Source organism: Lagopus muta, chromosome 5, assembly GCF_023343835.1.
Source record: "Lagopus muta isolate bLagMut1 chromosome 5, bLagMut1 primary, whole genome shotgun sequence".
NCBI classification, from domain to species: domain Eukaryota; kingdom Metazoa; phylum Chordata; class Aves; order Galliformes; family Phasianidae; genus Lagopus; species Lagopus muta.
This window is the reverse complement of record NC_064437.1, coordinates 1,585,797-1,604,034: the sequence shown is the minus strand read 5'-3', so window position 1 is coordinate 1,604,034 and position 18,238 is coordinate 1,585,797. Positions and strand designations below refer to the sequence as shown.

General features: G+C 43.7%; 2 protein-coding genes across 4 annotated transcripts in view; both read left to right on the top strand.

The window, feature by feature from the left end:
* DNAJC6 (DnaJ heat shock protein family (Hsp40) member C6) overlaps positions 1–3,546 on the top strand; it is a 39,281-nt gene extending 35,735 nt beyond the window's left edge. For all 3 annotated transcript variants that reach the window (XM_048944278.1, XM_048944279.1, XM_048944276.1), the window contains 2 exons: positions 727–903; positions 1,289–3,546. In XM_048944278.1, the coding sequence (XP_048800235.1) occupies positions 727–903; positions 1,289–1,390 (279 nt within the window). In that variant the 3' untranslated portion in view covers positions 1,391–3,546. The remainder of the gene's footprint in view (positions 1–726; positions 904–1,288) is intronic.
* A 1,053-nt stretch (positions 3,547–4,599) lies between these two features.
* On the top strand, positions 4,600–10,363 carry LEPROT (leptin receptor overlapping transcript). Its single transcript, XM_048944314.1, has 4 exons — positions 4,600–4,733; positions 4,909–4,984; positions 5,776–5,962; positions 7,173–10,363. Exons 1-4 carry the CDS (start codon positions 4,718–4,720, stop codon positions 7,287–7,289), a joined length of 396 nt encoding a protein of 131 aa, XP_048800271.1. The 5' UTR covers positions 4,600–4,717; the 3' UTR covers positions 7,290–10,363.
* The last annotated feature ends 7,875 nt before the right edge of the window (positions 10,364–18,238 follow it).

Genomic DNA, 18,238 nt, shown 5'->3' with positions numbered 1-18,238 from the left:
CTCATTAATCTTACCTACTTTGGAATCCTCACATCTCTCCTGAATAAATTGCTGAACTACAGATATGTCTCAAAGGGAAGGAAGTGCGTTCTGTCCCACTCTACGTGAGGAATATTAAGCCACAAATTAAAACTGCAGCTGTGGGCTCAGATGGCCACCACTAAGGGGGACATCATCAAGGGAAGTAGGGTTACCTTCTGCTTTGTTTGGCTGCTAAATTACAAACAGGAAAAAAGGCTCGTGGAGAGAATTGAGGCTTCTGATTTAAAGGTTGAAAGGATTTATATTGAAGCTAAGCTTCTGTATGAGTCTTCTGTGCATGTCTAGAGCTAAGGCTTCTAAAGATATGCCTCCGCAGCAGAGTTTCAGTCAGGATTATTTTTAGGTATGCAATTAAGCCTGCTGAAGAGCCCACAGTTAATCATTTCATTTATCTTTGACTGTTCCATGTAATGGTTGTTCAAAGTGTTCTTAGGAGTGGCCCAACTCAGTATTTTTGGCAGTATTTTTGGCTCTGGCTATCTTGGCTTTCAAGTGGTGATGTAGAAATTAAAGACAAAGTACAGACTGACAAATATCTTTTATGAATATCTCCCAAAGGCTTTCTGAAGCTTGGAAAGAAATATGAGATGTTCCTTGGAGTCACTGCTATTCAAATACAGAAACCTTTTCCTCCTGGAATATCTAATGTAAGGCATAAATGGAGGTTCACATTTTTCTCCTCAGATCCTGGAGTGGATTGAAGGAAAGGAGAGAAATATAAGAGCCCTGCTGTCCACAATGCATACCGTTCTATGGGCAGGGGAGACCAAGTGGAAACCTGTTAGCATGGCAGATCTTGTAACTCCAGAGCAAGTGAAGAAGGTCTACCGACGGGCAGTGCTTGTCGTTCACCCTGACAAGGTAAGGGCTTCCTAGATCAGAAATTGACACTGCTCTCAAAAATAAGGTTAATTATGAAGTGTTAAATGTGATTGCTCAGTGTATTGGTACAAACAAATGTGTAGAAGCATCCCAGCCTTGGTTAAAGCTTTTAGCCCTCTTGGGTCTGCATCTCTTTGCTCCATCACTCTGTCATCTCTAGGGAGCAAAAGGCTGAAGAGCCAGAAAACTGTTAAGCTGTTTACAAGGTCAGCAACCCTCAACAGTGTTTTTTCCTCATCAAAGAATAAGTGAAAACCATTTGTGGAAAGTGAACGATACGTGTTTGAGAATCTGGCTGCACAGAGGTCTTCTGCTGGCAGTCTCCTTGACAGATGTGATACCCCTGTTTCTGTTTTTGTTCCAGGCTACTGGGCAGCCATACGAACAATATGCAAAGATGATATTTATGGAGCTAAATGATGCCTGGTCAGAATTTGAAAGCCAAGGACAGAAACCCTTGTATTAGGTACTTTCTCAGTCTCCACTACAGACCTGTGCTAGTGCTTGTATAGTCTCTTGTCACAAATGTCACAGATCAACCAAACTCTGGCTGGAAATTCAGAAGTTTCAGAAAACAAAGAGCCTAATACTTATCATGAAGAGCAAGAGAAAGGTTTCCTTATGCTTGTTTCAAGAATCCTGAGCTCAAAAGGAACTCTAGCCATCTGGCTTGTCATCTGAGAGCCACAGGGCTACAGTTCCTGGTACCTTTTTTTTTTCCCCTTTGGATTCCAGTGGGGTGAGAGAGAAGACATTCTGGGAAAAGGTGGGATTGTTCTGTCTCTGACACAGCGTAGCCGGTGAATTTCCTACTTTGTGTGTGTGTGTGAAATGTGACATGGCAACACTTCACTTGAGTTCTGTAACTGGTGGTGAAGCCCAGACTTTGATGTATTTTCTTCCTAGGTTTGGATCAAACTTCATCAAATTTAAGTGCTCAGATGTGGTTTAGGCACACTTCTAACAGTCACCATTTGCTGCTTCGTTGCTCATAAAGCATAGTATGCCTGAGTAGAGATAAAGCTGAAGCCTGGGTAGATCCATGTGGCAGCTTACTGCTGCTTTATGCATTAATACTGTACTTCACCTCACAGTCCAGCAGTGAAACGTGTGGAAAAAGTTCCTCAGCATCATGGAGTAAGTGTCTTTAAAGCAAACAGCAGGTAAGGGATGTTAAACAGCACCTTGATGGCTTGTTAAACAGCAGTTCTGGGGGAATAGCAAGCTGGGGGGCAAGAGTGGTTCTACCTTAGTACAAGGGAAGAATGAGCATGTGCTGCATTTCCCATGAAGTTCTCATCAGTAGTTTGAATCCATCAAGCAGCAGACAATACCAGTAAGCTAAAACTCTACTGCAAATTGTTAGAAACTTCCTAGCCTATAGGTAACAGCTCTCCTCCTGAGGACTCAGAAGACTTTTTCCAGCCCACCTGCATCACCTCTATGCCTTTATCAGCTCCAGAGCACTTGGCAAAGGCTCCTGGCAAAACCCATTGCAACTTCACTTTTCAGACCATGGAGTACAAGCTGTCATGCAGGCATCTGTGGGCCAGGTCTGATTTTTGAGGTAAATTGCGCAGATTAATTATCATAGAAGTTTATTATGGACCAAAGCAATAATATCGTAATGAAATATCTTTGATGCTGAAGCATCTGTCCTAGTTCAAATCAAGTTATGCTCTTCACCCCAAACCTGACTTTCTCCTTTTGCAGAATCACTGAAGCTAGCAGTTTGTTTACCAACAATTGTATTTGAGCTTTGGAAGGCAGATGTATTGAGAGGATAAGCAGCAAATCATTTGTATTTGCTGCTTGAGGAACAGGTTGCCATCTGATGCGAGTCATTAAAGCTGGTGGTTTTTAAAGACAATCCACTTGTTGCTGCACTTAAATTTTCAAGTGGCAAAACTTTTACTGCAAAGACAGAGTGTCAAAGTACATTGCTTTCTGTATAAAAGTCATCCTTTTGTTGTATTGGTCCATTATTTACTACCATTACTTGAAAATGTGAAACCAACACATAGGTCTCCTTTTATATAAAAGACCTTAAGATAATAGTAACAAACTGGATGTTATTTATTAATGTTTTGATCCAGTATGTGCTTGTCTTATTTAAAGAGATAACTGGAATGTGAATCATGTTCCTGTGATTTGTTGGTTTATTGTTTCTCATTCACATTTGTAGATATTGTGACCTATGCCTATATAATGAAAAGGATCTCATTACTATAATGTACTTTTTTTTTTTTTTTAATAATGAAAACTATGTTAGCTTTGTATCAGGTTTGTCACGGCAAACAACTCTGGATACTCATACGTTCACAAAATGCAAATCCATCATTAAACTTTATCTACCCAAAGAAACCCTATCCCACTTAAACTTTGATTACTTCATCCCTAATGTTTTTATGGGTGCATGAAAGTATTAGGACGTATGTATATCAAAATAGTTAACTAAAAAAAAGAAAAAATTCTTGTCATATCTGGTAGTGACAGAGGTTATCAATGTTCAGGTTTACTGTTTGACTAAATTATTGTAATTTTTGTAAATACAGTATATACTCAATGAAATTGTGACTGGTCTAAAACATTTGTATATACATTAAAAAGCTGAAATGAACACTCACGTGCGTTTTGTGCTTGTGAGGGGTGGGGGAACTCTGCCTTCTTGCTTTCAGCACAGGTCAGGGTGGTTTCTCCATAAACAACAACGCTTCCCTTAGCACTGGGTGGAGACTCCTTTCTTCTGCACTGCCTGCTTATGTGACCCACACCTCTCTGTTCCTGTGGCTTGGGACTGGCTGGGAGCGGGTGCAGCCATGCAGGTGACCAAGAACCACTTGCTTGAGACAAATGTCCTTGTTTCTAAAGCCTTGATTTTTCCTCAGCAGCAAACAAGCTCAATGGAGAACCCAACTCCTCTTCCTGCAGGAGGTGGGAAGAACAGCTTGGGGTTTAACTCCGAGAGAAGCTCCAATAGGAAAAGCTGCAGTCTTTACAGCTTAAGATAAATACCCCCAGTGAAGCACGTAAAGTTACTCTTCTCTTTTTGCATTTTGGGTTTTTTTTTTTGTTTGTTTGTTTGTTTTTTAAATCAAGCTATTTATTGTAGGCCCAAACGTGGCATTTGTTGGCAGTAGATTAAGTTGGTGCTCACGTTTTGTAGGCGTTTTTTTTTTTTTTCAAACCGGCCGTGCAGTGAAAGGGGCGGTTGCTGAGGCAGGAGCTGCACGGAGGAAAACCCTGCGGGGATGTGGGTCCCAAAGGCTTTGCAAGGCTGTGGCTCTTGGGCCAAAGCTTTGCCTTCGTGTGGCGGAGCCCCAGAACCCTGAAGGTGTGTGCACCGTGTCGCGGCCCAGCAGAAACGAGGGAGAGATGAGCAGGCCGGGCCTGTTTTGGGGGGTTAAAAACGGCTTTTCAGCAGCAGCCTCCAAAGTGGTGGCGACTGATTGGAGCTGCATCGATCCGTACGTTTTAGACACACACACAGCGCTCGTACACCGGCTTTACGGAGCCGCCCAGCGGGAGCAGCGCACACCACCCCGTCACCACAGCGACGGGAGCTCGCGGCTCGGCTGTTTCCCGCCTCCGCCTTAAAGGGCGCGCCGCCCCTTCCCAAAGTGAGGGTGAGGGAGTCGGGGAGTCGCCCCCGTGGCGGTGCGGCCCCTTTAAGGCACCCGATCACGTGCTCCGGCAGCGGGTGGGGCTAAGGGCCGGAAGTCTCGCGCCGCTACCTCAGCTGTCGTTCGGGGCGCCGAGAAACGGAGCCGCTGCCACCCGGCCCGCCGGAAACATGGCGGGTATCAAAGGTACCGAGCGCTGCCGAGCCCCGCCCGGCGGCTCTGGGCTGCTGAGGGTCCCATCGGGCCGCTGCCGGCAGCTCTGAGCCGTTCCCTGCCTGCTGGCGGGCACGGCGGCCTGGTCGTGTTTCCCTTTCCCTCAGCTGGGCTGGTAAGCGCCTCACCGCCTGCCTTGTGTTTGCAGCTCTCGTGGGGCTGTCCTTCAGCGGAGCCATCGGCCTGACGTTCCTCATGCTGGGCTGCGCCCTGGAGTACTACGGGTGAGCGGGCTGCGTCTGCCGGGCCTCCTACTGCCTGCTCAGCGAGCTGCTGCTCTCGTCAGCCGGGAGCCGGGCTCTGCTCGGTGCCTGCCTTCCAGCCGTTGTCCCGACGCTTTATTGTGGTTAAATGGCCCCTTTTCAGCTTGCACCGGTGTTCCGTAAAAATGGCTGAAATCAGCGCTGTGCTTCCTCGAGGTGACGAACTCCTGCTTGCTGAGTGGTCATTCTTAATCTTGTGCGATTCTTTTTGCTTTGTACCTGCCACAGCGCTGCAATGTTGCTTCTCAAAACTCAAAGCAGCCAGCTCGAGCTGTAGGTGACCCTGTTCATCCTGAGAGGGTTGGATCAGGTGGCCTTTTGAGGTCCCTTCCAGTTCAAACGATTCTGTGGTTCAGTGCAGGTGAAACTGCTGGGAGTGCTGGCACAGATGCGTGTGTCAGGGTGTGCTTTCAGAGCTGCCTTGTTTCCAGGCTGGGTTTCCTCTCGTTTGGAAAAAACTCTTGGTTCCAATCCTGCCCTTTATGTCTCCTCTTCCTGATGATTGTAGGTTTTGTGAGGTGATGGTGTGAGCTGAGTCAGGGAGGTGATGCTAAATGTGAAATATGTAATCTGGTTGTGGGAGAGAGCAGACCCTGCTCTGTGAGGCCTGGGAGCACCTTCTGTTGAAAGCTTGGGCTTAAATCACTTCGTCTGCTTCTCAAACCACAGAGTAGGACTACTGTCATTACTTTTCCAAACGAGGAAATTCATCTAAACTGATACATTTCTTTTTTTTTTTTTTTCCCCATCAGTGTTTACTGGCCTATGTTTGTCTTAATATTTTACTTCATCTGCCCCATTCCCCACTTCATTGCCAGAAGAGTAAGTGACGACAGCGATGCAGCCAGCAGTGCCTGCAGGGAGCTGGCGTACTTCTTCACAACTGGAATTGTTGTTTCTGCTTTTGGCTTCCCCATCATCCTGGCGCGGGTCGAAGCGGTGAGTTCTCACAAGGAGGCACTTACTGAGTGTAGGCTTTAAGTGTGCTGGTGTTTCTTTCTGAGCCAGGTGAGCTGCTTTTGTTTGTAAATCCTCCCTTTACTTTCCTTGTGATGGTCGTGGATTCTGATGAAAACAATCCCTGCTGGAAGCTTGCTTATGCTGCTTTTTGATCTAAACAAATGACTTAAAAAGTTTGCTTCTAGTTTTGCTGTGGTCCAGTGCAAGATATGTTCTCTCCTCCTCCATCTCACACCCTTCTCTGTCATCAGCTCATGCAGTGCTTCTTGCACCATCTTTATTTTTATCTCAGAATGTCTGCTTTCTCCATTTAGGATGCTGGAAACTTGGTGACTGGAGTGTATTATCAGTTAACAGCAAAAGGCCAAACTTCCAGAACTGTCCTCCTGGTTTTCAAAGCATTTCCCAAGCTCATGCTTTGTCCCCTCAAATCTGAGGAAATTTCTGCTAGCTTCTTTTCTCTTTGCTTTCTGAACTGCTCTTCAGTGGTGAGATTTTTGTCACATTTGTTTCCAAGGCAAAGAACTCCTTTGTCCTGTCTCCCAAACTGCCCAACGAGATGTTATTTTTTTTTAATTGTTATTCTAGTTTGTTTTCCCCCTTTGGCCTTATTGTTTTGCTTAAGCTTCATCTGCTTAGTTTTAATTTAATTTGTGATGCACAATTAACCCAACATCAATTCTATTGTGGACCTGATAATAGGCAGAACCAGAAGTGACCACAAGAGGGAACTCGAATTCCTGGCTGTGTCTTAAGAGTAAATGTTTATTAGGGTAGACTTAGGTGTGCAGGTAGATAGCTGCAGAAAGCTGTTTACCTTTTAGGCCAGGTACTGTTTTCTGTGCTTATTACTGGCATTTATTTGAAAACAATCTTTTATTTTTATACACAGTATTTAAAATAAAGCACTAATCTCAGTGGGCTTTTGTGATTTAGATCCGTTGTAGCGACCTGTATGGCAAGGTAATTATTTTGCTCTAAAATATAGAATTATTAGCCCGTCTGTTGAAGTCTTGCATTATGTGAGTAGTTGCTAATTGAGTGATTAGTACTGTAAGTTGCAGTATTTATTGTTTGTCCTTTTTCTAATTGCTTTCTGTAGTATTTCATTTAGTTTATCTAATGCATATAAATAACCGGCCTGGATGAATGTTTAAGAACTGCTTTGTTTCGTTTCCTTGCATTTCAGATCAAATGGGGAGCCTGTGGTCTGGTGCTGGCTGGCAATGCAGTCATTTTCCTTACTATTCTAGGCTTTTTTCTTGTGTTTGGTAGAGGAGATGACTTTAGCTGGGAGCAGTGGTAGGACCTCGCTCTGATGCTGGTAATGTTTTCAGCCTATGTCACCATATGTGTGCTGTGTGTGTGTCTGTGTGAATTCATTATTGCAGATGTGTGTGCATATGCATTATCACATCCTAACGTGCTTTTTTACAATGTGTCAGCCAAAGGGGAAGGATCCTTGTGACAGCCCTCTTAATGTATTCAGTGCAGGTTGGGATCTCCATTGCGAATCTGTCCACAAAAAAGTTTGCAAAAACATAAACTGTTTTTACTTGTTTTTCAATATATGTGCATTAACTTCTGCTCTACTCGCTGATACATGAGATATCAATCAGCATGTCTACTTTTTTTTCCAAAACCCATAAATTAAAGTAGATCAATATGAAGATTATCCTGCTTACTGTTGCTTACCTTGGTTGTCTTTCTGCTCTGATTAAGGATGAATGAGTACTTGCTTTACACATGAGTAATTGTAATTGTTTCCTTTGATAACAAAAACATAGCATATGCCAACTCTTACACCTAATGAAAGAGGAAGAAAACCCTGGTTAAACATTGATGCTGTTCACTTAGAATCTACATTCTTTCTTTCCCCTAAGACACGCCAGTTTTGTCACTCTTCAACTTAATGACTGTGGATGTATTTTGGGAATAGTCTTGTGCTTTAATGCTCAGAGTTGACATTACTTCTCTCATGAAGGTTCTCAGAGGAAGGAACTACTCTCAGGACACTTACAGTCACAATACAGCTCTGTATTCCTGTGTGTGAAGTGCCTGAATTGCAAGGAAGTGAGTGTTCTGCTGGGCAGGACTTATCTCCTCTGTTCTCATTGCTTTGGTAACTTACTTATTCAAACTGCTACTTCTTGGCTGTAAGATTGTTACATTAAAACACTATATTTTTATGCTGGCATTATCCTAGTAAACATTCTCATAATCTCATTTATAAAAGTTAACTTTATTACTGTTTTGACTTGCTGAAGCCTTTGATTTATGGAGGCACGTGATTTTATACAAACGCACTGTGGCACAACCCTAACTCTAGAGGACACTTCAGTAACCTGCAAGGGGCAAAGGAGGAGACGTGTTAGTTTGATTCTTACGTGGGGAAATTGACATAGAGATTCCTGTTCTGTGAAGAAACCAATTTCCTGTGAAGGATATGTTTTATTATGGAGAGCCCTTCTGAGTAGCAGGGGGCAGACACGTGTTTTATAGTCTGTGTTAGTTTGTGGCTGACTGCTGTGACCCAGCCTGGCTGTGAGGGACTTCTGTAAGGAAGTGACAGAACCAACTCTGCAAGATGTGGCACTTCCCTGAAACAACACCTTCTGCCCACTAGGTTGTATGAGAGCACTTGCACTGTTGTCCAAAAACTCATTACCAGTCTAATGGTGTCCTATGGGTTGCTGTGCAGAGCAAAGGTTAAGAAATTAACAAATGCTATGTGAGCACTCATACTCTGCCTTTTTTCCATGCTCAGGGCCCTGCTAAGAGGGTACAGAAGTCATTCTGTGGTGCAAGTAATGTAGTATCATTCAAATGTAGACTATCTTGGCAAATAATTCTAGTCTTTGATTAGGTAGAAAACTGTTAATTACATATTTTAAACTTCAGATGTGTGTAAGGTGAACACTTCAGTGTTGAGGAATGCTGAACGGTTGCAGCTGATACAGAGGTGTGTCTGCAGTGTCAATCCTGCCAAAGAAGAGTTGATGTTACAGCACAGGTTTTCTCCTGGGTGCTGGTGCTTCACTGCAGACACAGCAGGAATGTGCTTGTTAAGATGCTGGGTGAGAGCAGATTGTCTGACTTCGAGGGAAATTTGCATATATGGCTGATTTGTAAAGTTCTGTTGTTCTAATTAGTAGCTGGATTATTTAGAGTAAACATAGTTTCTACAGAGGTCCTGCTTTGATTTTTTTCTTTTTGTGAAGAATTCATTTTTTTCCCCTTTTCTATGACATTTTTCAGTTAAGCTGATGAAGTAAAACATCAGTGATATACAACTGAAGTGCCTGATCCTGCACATATCTGAAGTCTTTGCTGAACATTCCATTTAACTCCAGCTGAAGCACTCTGTGCTTGCAGCATTAGGTTCTTGAACGTTTTCACTCCTCAGAATTTGTGTACTGAAGGCTGCAATGGAAGTCTGTAAAGGTACCCAGTTACCACTGAAGTTTTGCTTTTGAGGCAGGTGGAGTAAAGAGAATAAGCTCACATCAGTTTTTCTTTAATATAAATGATAGTCACTGTAGAATCTGTTCTCCATCTATTAGTAAAGAGCACACGTGTGACAGAAAAGGATTGGGATCCTATTGGGATGCAGGCAGTAAAAATATGACAATCTAAAGTGAAAAGGAGGGCTGGAAATTTTGGTGTAGTGTTGAGGAGACGTTGCTCCTTGGGAAATCATTCCATTGCACTGTTTTGCTTTGGCTGTTGCTGTGGCAGGGAGATGCCGAAGGAAGAAAGTGAAGACTTCAGAAGCAGCTGTGTGCAGTAATACTTAATGTGAACTTCGTGCAGTTTTCACCATGGATGTTTTAAATTGTTTAACATTTAAAATCATATTTAATGGTGTTTAAGTAATGAAATTCTTCTTTGACCTCTTTAGAAGCAAATTTGCTTGAATGAGTTCAGCGTTTAAGAGGGTCAAAAAACCTCCTCAATGCACTTGGGTTTTTGTTTGCTTGTTTTTACCAAGAGCTTCATACATTCACACCAACCTGGTGCTCTGATGGCCAGTATTGGGCGTGCTGTCACTCTCTGTAGTGATTTACTGTGGTTTCTCTGAAGTTGTTTCCTTTATGGAATACCATATATCCAAAGTGCCTTAATTTCAACACTATGCTGATTTTGTGAATGCATGTAACATGGATATACCATCTTCATAATCAACTGAAAAGCTGTTATTGCATTTTTATAAATCTGTCTTGCCAATTAATCACATTTTCTGTAAGTCACTATGCAGTGCCGTTTTTGTAACTTTTGTAAACACTATTCTTGCTTTTCTGTGTTTGCCAGGATCTTGAGATGAAGTATTAAAACATATCCTGCTTTTCTTGAATTGTCTAATAAAACTGAGTAAACGTACCTGATCTCGAGTATTTGTCTTTCTTAGATTTTAAGAGCTGACAAAAAATCACAGCATCACAGAATTGTAGGGGTTGGAAGGGACCTCCAGAGATCATCGAGTCCAACCCCCCTGCCAAAGCAGGTTCCCTACAGCAGGTCGCACAGGTAGGCATCCAGGCAGGTCTTGAACATCTCCAGAGAAGGAGACTCCACCACCCCCCTGGGCAGCCTGTTCCAATAAAACTCTCCTGTAAGAAGAGGAAGGACACAGGCACAGCATCTCCTGCCCTCACAATGGTACTGTGGCTGCCAGACACAGATGCTGCTCATGAGCTGTTCAGATGTCTCTTGGTGCTGGTGTTCCCTAACTGGTGAAATAGAGCTTTCAAGCAGATCCTGAGGCACTGTCGTGTTGGGGCCTATCTTGCCCCCAGATCCCCTTCATGTTTTTTCTGGAGATGCATAAGAAGTGCCTTGTGGCCATTGGTTCTGCAGAGATTTTGGTACCTGGCTTCTGGGTCATCAGGATGGCTCATCTGTGAGATTAAAACACAGTGGGATGGGTTGCCAGGAGAGGCTGTGGAGCGCCGTGTTGTGGAGGTATTTAGAAACAGGACGCGGTCCTGGGCAACCAGCTCCTTACAACCAGCTCCTTACAGCCTTGGTCGAGCAGGTTGTTGGGCCAAATGACCTGCAGAAGTCCCTTCCACCCCCAGCCGTTCTGTGAGTAAATCCCCGAAGCCGTGATCTAATTGCAAGAGGCCAATTAGTTTTATGGCCTCCATTGGAATGTATTGTAGAGGCTGTGTTCAAACATGCCAGTGTGTTATCACTTAGCCTGAAAGCTGTTATTTGTGTCTTGTACGTGGTGATTCTGTGAGCTTAGACTCAACCTCCTCTCCAGATTTAGACACATCCATCAGCACTGGTGGAAGCAGGGATGCAGAGGGCATCAGAGCTCTTTTCTTCCTAGGTCAGTGCTCCTGTAGGTCAGTGGGTGACCATATTAAGTGTGTGATCTTGATCCTACCGCTGCTTGGGAAAATGAACCTGCTCAGTTAATTTAATCCAATTTGTTAAAGCACCCACCATCAGGAGAGGTAAGCTGTAGCATCTGGATTCTGAGTAGCTGATGTTTCTTGTTTGCAGTAATTCTGGCATCTAAGCTTTCGAGAAGATGAACATACTTGTACTTTGCATCAGTTAGCTGCTGGCATTGTGCTGTTCTGCAGAACAAATACTTGGGACTGCTATTCTGTGCTGCATCACCCAACTCATTTGCTACTTACAGCTCTAGATTTTGAACCAGGGGACTTGCTTCCTGAAGAGCTTTATTTAACCTAGTTTTGGATTTGCTGTGTACCATGATATAGGAGGATATAGCTTAACAAGCTTCCTACCTCTCCCACCCTTGTTTTTGTAGCTGCTCAGACAGCTGTTCCCTGTCAACTTAGATAGGAAATTACAATGAGATGCAGAAGAATCTTGCACTGATTTTACAGTTAGTTCAGTCCCTTTAGCTTGTAAACTTCCTAACTAGTTATGTCTTTGGGTAACTTTCTAAAATCTTGAACAGGCTTTAATTTCATGAAGTAAATCTAAGCTCATCAGCACCCAGGAGTTAACTAAACTTGTCCTGCTAACGCAGGCTGTTACTGTTAATATGTAAAATTATGTAAAGCTCTGAAAAGATCTCTTTAACTCTGATCTCAGTTGTTAACGCCGCTGTTAAGATACTGCATCATTTGCTCTGCAGGGATTGTTTCTGCTGTATGTTAATGGATGAGAAGCCTGTTTCATTAGGCTGGATGCACACCAGGTACTAATGACTAATTGATTTGTTTAAGTGCTCCCTGCAAATACGTGACTGGTGTGTACTTGAGAGCTCTACAGGAGAGAGCCTGATGATGAAGTATGGAAGGAAGCATTAACTGCTGAGTTGTGATTACATGTTAAAGATCAACTGGACACTCCTACAGAAACATTTTCTCCATTGGCCTGGTATTTATAAATATCCTGTATTTGTCCCTTGCTTTTTGTTTTGTTTTTGCTCTTTATGGTGAGGTTTATTTTAGCTGTCTCTCTCTTCTTAGGAGTTCTTTTCAGAAATTGGTTCCAGCTGTGTATGTCCCAGTGCTCAGAGCTCAGCTGCTGGTGTCTTGAAATCAGTGCTCTCCTTAGATGAGTTCTACACACTGACCAATACTGTGGGTGCTGCTCCTTTCTATTAGCTCAGTTTGAATGTTCTGGTTTGTTGCTCCCTGCTTCCTCTGCCACGAAGGGATCAGTCCTGGTCTGCATGTGCAGATGGCATTCTTCCTGCTGTCCAAGTGCCTAGAGGGCCTCTTGGGGGAACATAGAGACATGCTCTCCTTCCACCCTAACTCTTGGGTGCAACGGAGGGTTATTTTCATAGTGAGACTACAACTATGGCTTTGCTGATTGCAGTATTTTATGTATAATTAACATAATTGTGCATAATCAAACATGATATCATCTCACTTCGGAGTCTTTGCATTTAGAAAGGTTGCCTTCCTACAAAACGTGCTTATAGTGTTGTTGTCTGTTATTAAAATAGAGAATTTTGAGTAAGTGGTTACAGCAGCCCTCCTGGTGGAGAGTAAGGGTCTGTTAGTGAGTGCTGGGGCTCACACAGAGCTGGAGGTGACGGCGGATGTTGGTGACAGCAGGACAGGAGGTTAGCTGAGGCTATCCGTGTCTGTGCATTTGGGTATATCACTTGCTTCGAGCTGCTTTTTCCAGCATGCTGGCACAGTTGCTTTAATTTTCCCAATCAACATGAAGAAATGACGCTGTGCATGGATGTTTGTTTGCTAGAGGATTTGGAGAGAAGTTAAAACGGTATTTATCATGCTCTACAAAGCATATGCTTGAAATGAGAGGATTGATCATGACATTTATATGTTTTGTTTACCCTTTGTTTTGACTATTTAAATTGGGCTTGTGATTTTGTTATTCATTTAATTCCTGCCTGAGACTGGTATTATACAATATAATAGGGGCCTTTGTTACCAGCTCTCCATCTAAAAAACGGCCTTTGCACAATATAAAAACAAAAGCCACAGTAGTTGTAACCTATGGCTGCTGACCAAGTCCTCCCTTTTTGAAGCTGGTGGGAATTTGCTATTTGGGTCAGCGGGGCAGGGAAACCAGGATCCAAGAGGGCTGATGCTGTTAGATGCTGAAGCCTTAATGTTGAAGGGCAACCTGAGGGGGAGTCACTTCTCTGAACCAGACTGTCCATCTTGTTGGAGTGCTTGTTGCTTCTGGCTGCACTACACAGGGTAATGTTGGTACAGAAATCCATACGCCCGTGTTTCAACAGAGGGCACTTTATTCCAGGAGAGGATTTCACAGCTTGTCCTTGTTTTCAGCAACACAGCTTGTGTCGCTCGGCACAACTGGTCTGCCTTTGATGTTCTGCTTTTTCTAGTAGTGGAAGTGCTGAAGTTTGCAATGAGGGGTTAGGATGTTTAAAGACAAGCACGTGATAATGATTTCTCATGTAATAAATCTTGAAGGGGAACTTTGCTCCTAGTTTAATTTTAAAATATTAGGAAATATAAAATATGTACCATGCATGCAGAAGGTGACTTTAACTTTTGAATCAAAGTATTGAAAATGACATATCTGAGGCAGTCCAGAGCATGCTATTTCTTCTATTCAAAGATATACTATCTTTTCAAGGAAGACTGCATTCTTAACAAATATTTTGCTGTTTAATCAAAATGTATAGCGGAACACATTTGTTTGCAAGGCTTTTAAAATAGCTAGACAGACTAATTAGAAACAATCATTTCAAAACATACAGTCTTTCTGCTAGAGTCTCCTAAGCGTGTGAAGTTAATTAGGATTCAGCAAATAGCCTCCGTTAGGATTCAGATGGTTCAAACTCCTTCAGATACCTAAGAAGCAATGCAGGTGTCTGTTCCTCTCCCTATTATTAGAGAATTATTAGTCTGTTTGGCCCTTATCCCACGGGGTCCAGCCCCACAAGGAAGGCAGAAGGTCCCAGCTCCAGAAGGGCTGAGTTGGAGCCTGTCCTGGCTCCAGCCTTCATCCTGTCCCTTGGAGTTGCTCAGAAGCCCCCAGTTCCCTCATTTAACGTGACCTACATGCGGGCCCTGCTCCATGGGGTTCATTAACAAATAAAACCAACCCAAAGCAACCCTCCCTGTGATTGCTGGCATTTCCAGTTTCTCTGGAATATGGGAGTGAATGCTGTACTCCCACAGCCAGCAATTACAGCCAGTTCTTGCTTCCCTGCTCTGGTGGGACTGAGCTGTTGTCAACTTTGGGAATCGCAAGACAGCCGTGCCAAGAGTGGATTGCATATTCAAAAATACTAACAAACACTGATGTATGGGTGGTATTAATAGGATGGAGAGGCAAGCAGCCTGAGATGGCGGCTACTTTAATACAGAGATAGTTTGGGTGATGTAATTTGCGTGAGTGGTATCTGAGAGTTGCACATAATGGTTTGTGTTGAGGTACAGAATGCTATCAGTTTCAGTCAGTCCTGTTTCAGATGTGTTAATGAACCAGGGAGCTTGGTTAGAAGGACAAAGTTAATTCCCCAGGAGGTCCCTTGGGATGCAGTGCACATCCGGAGCCAATTTTCCATTCACTAAGACGAAGCAGAACAGATATGTGGGTAGCCTTGAGACAGAGTTCTTGTTGCCAGAGAAATTAGTGCGTTCTCTGGAGAAATGTACTTTTTTGAGCAGATATAACTGTAAGATAAATGCAGCAGTGCTGAACAAGGCCAATAATCACTCAGTCACAATGGATTTCATTGGTCCTACCCCAGTACAACTGGTATAGCAGAAGCTTCTAGGTGGCTTTGGAGAAAGCAAAGAGTAATTACACCAATAGACAGAAATAACCATAAAGCTGATTTGTGTGGCTCACTTACAAGTAGATCCTGAACTTTCTGACTTTGTAAAAGGCTCTGTGTAAATCCATCCAGGGCAAACTCATTCGTCCATCTGCCTGTCTGACGTTCAAGTGGCTGCTTTATTGTGTGCATCTCTGCTGTGTTACAGTGTAAGGAATTAGGAGTCAGTGAAGCTGATTGTATTCTTGGCACTAAATCTCTTTGGTAATGCACAGGTAATGAGGAAGTCTGTAGGTAAACTCGTTATGAGGTCAGTCAATGCGTGTTTTCCTGCAGCGCTTTCAATAATCACATTAACTTGATAGCATTTCCTTGGCTTTCAGAAAACTTTTAAATTGCAGAAATGGGCCATTTGTTATTGCTGTGTTTTCACTCACGGATGGAGTGTGCCAACTAGATTTAGGCTGTTCTGTTCACTTCTAAACATCAAAACTTCCTGCCCCAAACCAACCCTTTTGCAGTTAGTAATTGCGCTCAGCAGCCTGTTTTCTCTCTCTTTAACCCAATGACAAAGAAAGTGGAATGGTGGAAATGAAAGGTGAGCAGAGGGGAGGAAAAGGCAACCGGTGCTAACTGGGGTGACCCATGTGTGCTGCAGCATCAGCCATTTGCATGTCCTACAGTCAAATGGGTGATGGAACAGTGCTGCATTAAATGTGACCTTTCTGAAGGGAAAACCTGTCTGAAGTGAATAATCAAATCAGACCTGCATTTGACACGCTTCAAGTGGAGATCTTTTGGTTAAAATAGCTAATCAGTAAGGGAGAATCTTGATGTTTGGAGACACAGAGTACCTTTAATGTGCAAAACAAAGGACTGGGAGTGTTCAGACAGAGAAAGATCAGAGTGTGTTCTGTCACTGGATCTCCTCTTTTGCTTTAACCTAGTTTTGTAAGGACAGCCCTGTCTGTCTGTACCTAGCACGGTGTTTCTGTCTCTGTGTGGAACAACTCGCATTGATTCCTTGTGATCCAGATTGTTAGGTTCATCAGTATTTGTGTGGTTCCTTCCCAGTGGAAAACAGCATAAGAGGGCTGACTCTGCTGCCCATTCCTCTCATCTTCTCCAGCAGCATCAGCAGAGACTTAGTCCATACCTCCTCATGCAGCAGCAAGAGCACCTGGCAAAGAGAGGTAATGCTGGCTGAGGGAATGTTTCCTATGGGAATGAAACGGGCCACGCAGATCATCTCTCTCCCCAAGGCCTCCATGTATCAGTGTACTCTGAGCCTAGTCTGCACTGCAGCCTGGGGTTACAATAGGAAACAGCTGTCTGATTCAGTGCCTGCTGGCTTGGTGCCTGCCTCCTAGCGCTCCAGTTTTTGCTATGGAGGGCAAAATGTACAAAATCCTCTGTCGCTGGCAGAAGAGCTCTCACCAGCCTGAAGTGCGAGGGCTTAGCACTGCTCCTGCTGGCAGCATGAGCCCCTTCACGAGGACATCGTGCTCTGCTTTTGCTGTGCTCTGCCTTCCTCTTTACCCTTCCCCTCTTATCAGAATCCCATGGTCTTCATTCGCACCTCCTCTGTGCCAGGATTATCTGTACACATTTCTGCCCTGGTGGGATCCATCTGCTTATTGTTCTACCTTCTTCCTGTATCTGGCCCTTCCTAGCCTCCTTTTCCCTATCTTCCCACCACACACTGTTTTGATACTGTTTTGTTTTGGCTTTTTTTTTTCCCCTGTGTTTTTTCCCATGCTGTTCCTTCCTTCTCATCTGTTATTATTTGCCTAGAAAGCAACTCATGCAGAATGTCAACATACCGGCATGGAAAGGGATCCACCCATTCCCTTTTTTCTTTTATTTTTGTTCTTCCTCCCTGTGCTTCTGATTTCCTTCCAAAACTATTGGCTGCTGATGTTGGAATAGTCCCTGATGTTTTGAAATTGTCAGATCTGGCTCTGAGAAGTTACTGAGACAGAAATGCCTTCAATGCTGAACAAAATGGCTCCGCCACCCAGTGCATCTGGTTTTGGGATGCGTGTGAGATGTGCTCTCTAATAGGTTTTGTCCACAGTGTATCTCAGTATGGATGAGATACTGCCAGATTTTGGAGAGCAAGGCACAGGTCCCAAAGGTTCCCACTAGAATTAGTGGCTGAAGATGTGGTGTAGAGCAGTATTGGGAAGCCAGTAGCTGAAAACTGGACATCGTACTGGACAGCGTATAATGACTGCTCAATACTGACATAAAATCTGACTTGTAGAGTTTTCTTAGTTGCAGCTACTTTGGAACAAATGGCACAATTTTCTACATGCTAGGAAAAAGCAGCTTATATTTGTAGAGACTCAGTTATGAAGTGGATCCAAGTATGAACACCCTGTAGAAGGTTCTAAAGCTCCATTAACTTGGTGAAGGGCAGCTGCCAACAAAGCCCAATGAAATCAATTAATAGTCACTTGACAAAGCACGTGAAATAAAACTTAGTGCTGAGCTGGGGCAGCAAACGTGAGATGGTGCTTCTGAGATACAGGAATTCACCTAGGTGCAGGTTGCAGGTATGAGCCATGCAGTGTGTGACAGCCATTCCGCTGTGTTGGGCTGGCTGCTGTGCTGAAGCACAGTTCTCCCTCCCTGAAAAAAGAGCATATTCATCTTGGCATCATAAAATGATCTGCAGCTATTGCCAGGATTTTATCTGTATTTAACCATGAGCAGCAGTGGGTGTCACTGATAAGTCATGAACGCTCGCAGTGAACGTACTGCTGCGATCTGCTCAATTTACTCTTGGCCTTGACACTCAGAGGCCATTCCAAACACATAGCAATTAAGTCTTTTCTGTGCATAGCGTATTCTAGTCATGTAGAATGTGTTCACAGAGCCCCCAGGGAGCTTGTGGTTTAATCACTGTATTTACATGGCATCGACTCAATATTGTACAAGCTGCATAAGGCAGATGGGTTCCACCTGGAGGAATGGACGGTTTCAGGGACTGCACAGTGTGACAGCCCATCTGAGCACTCAACATTTAGCTA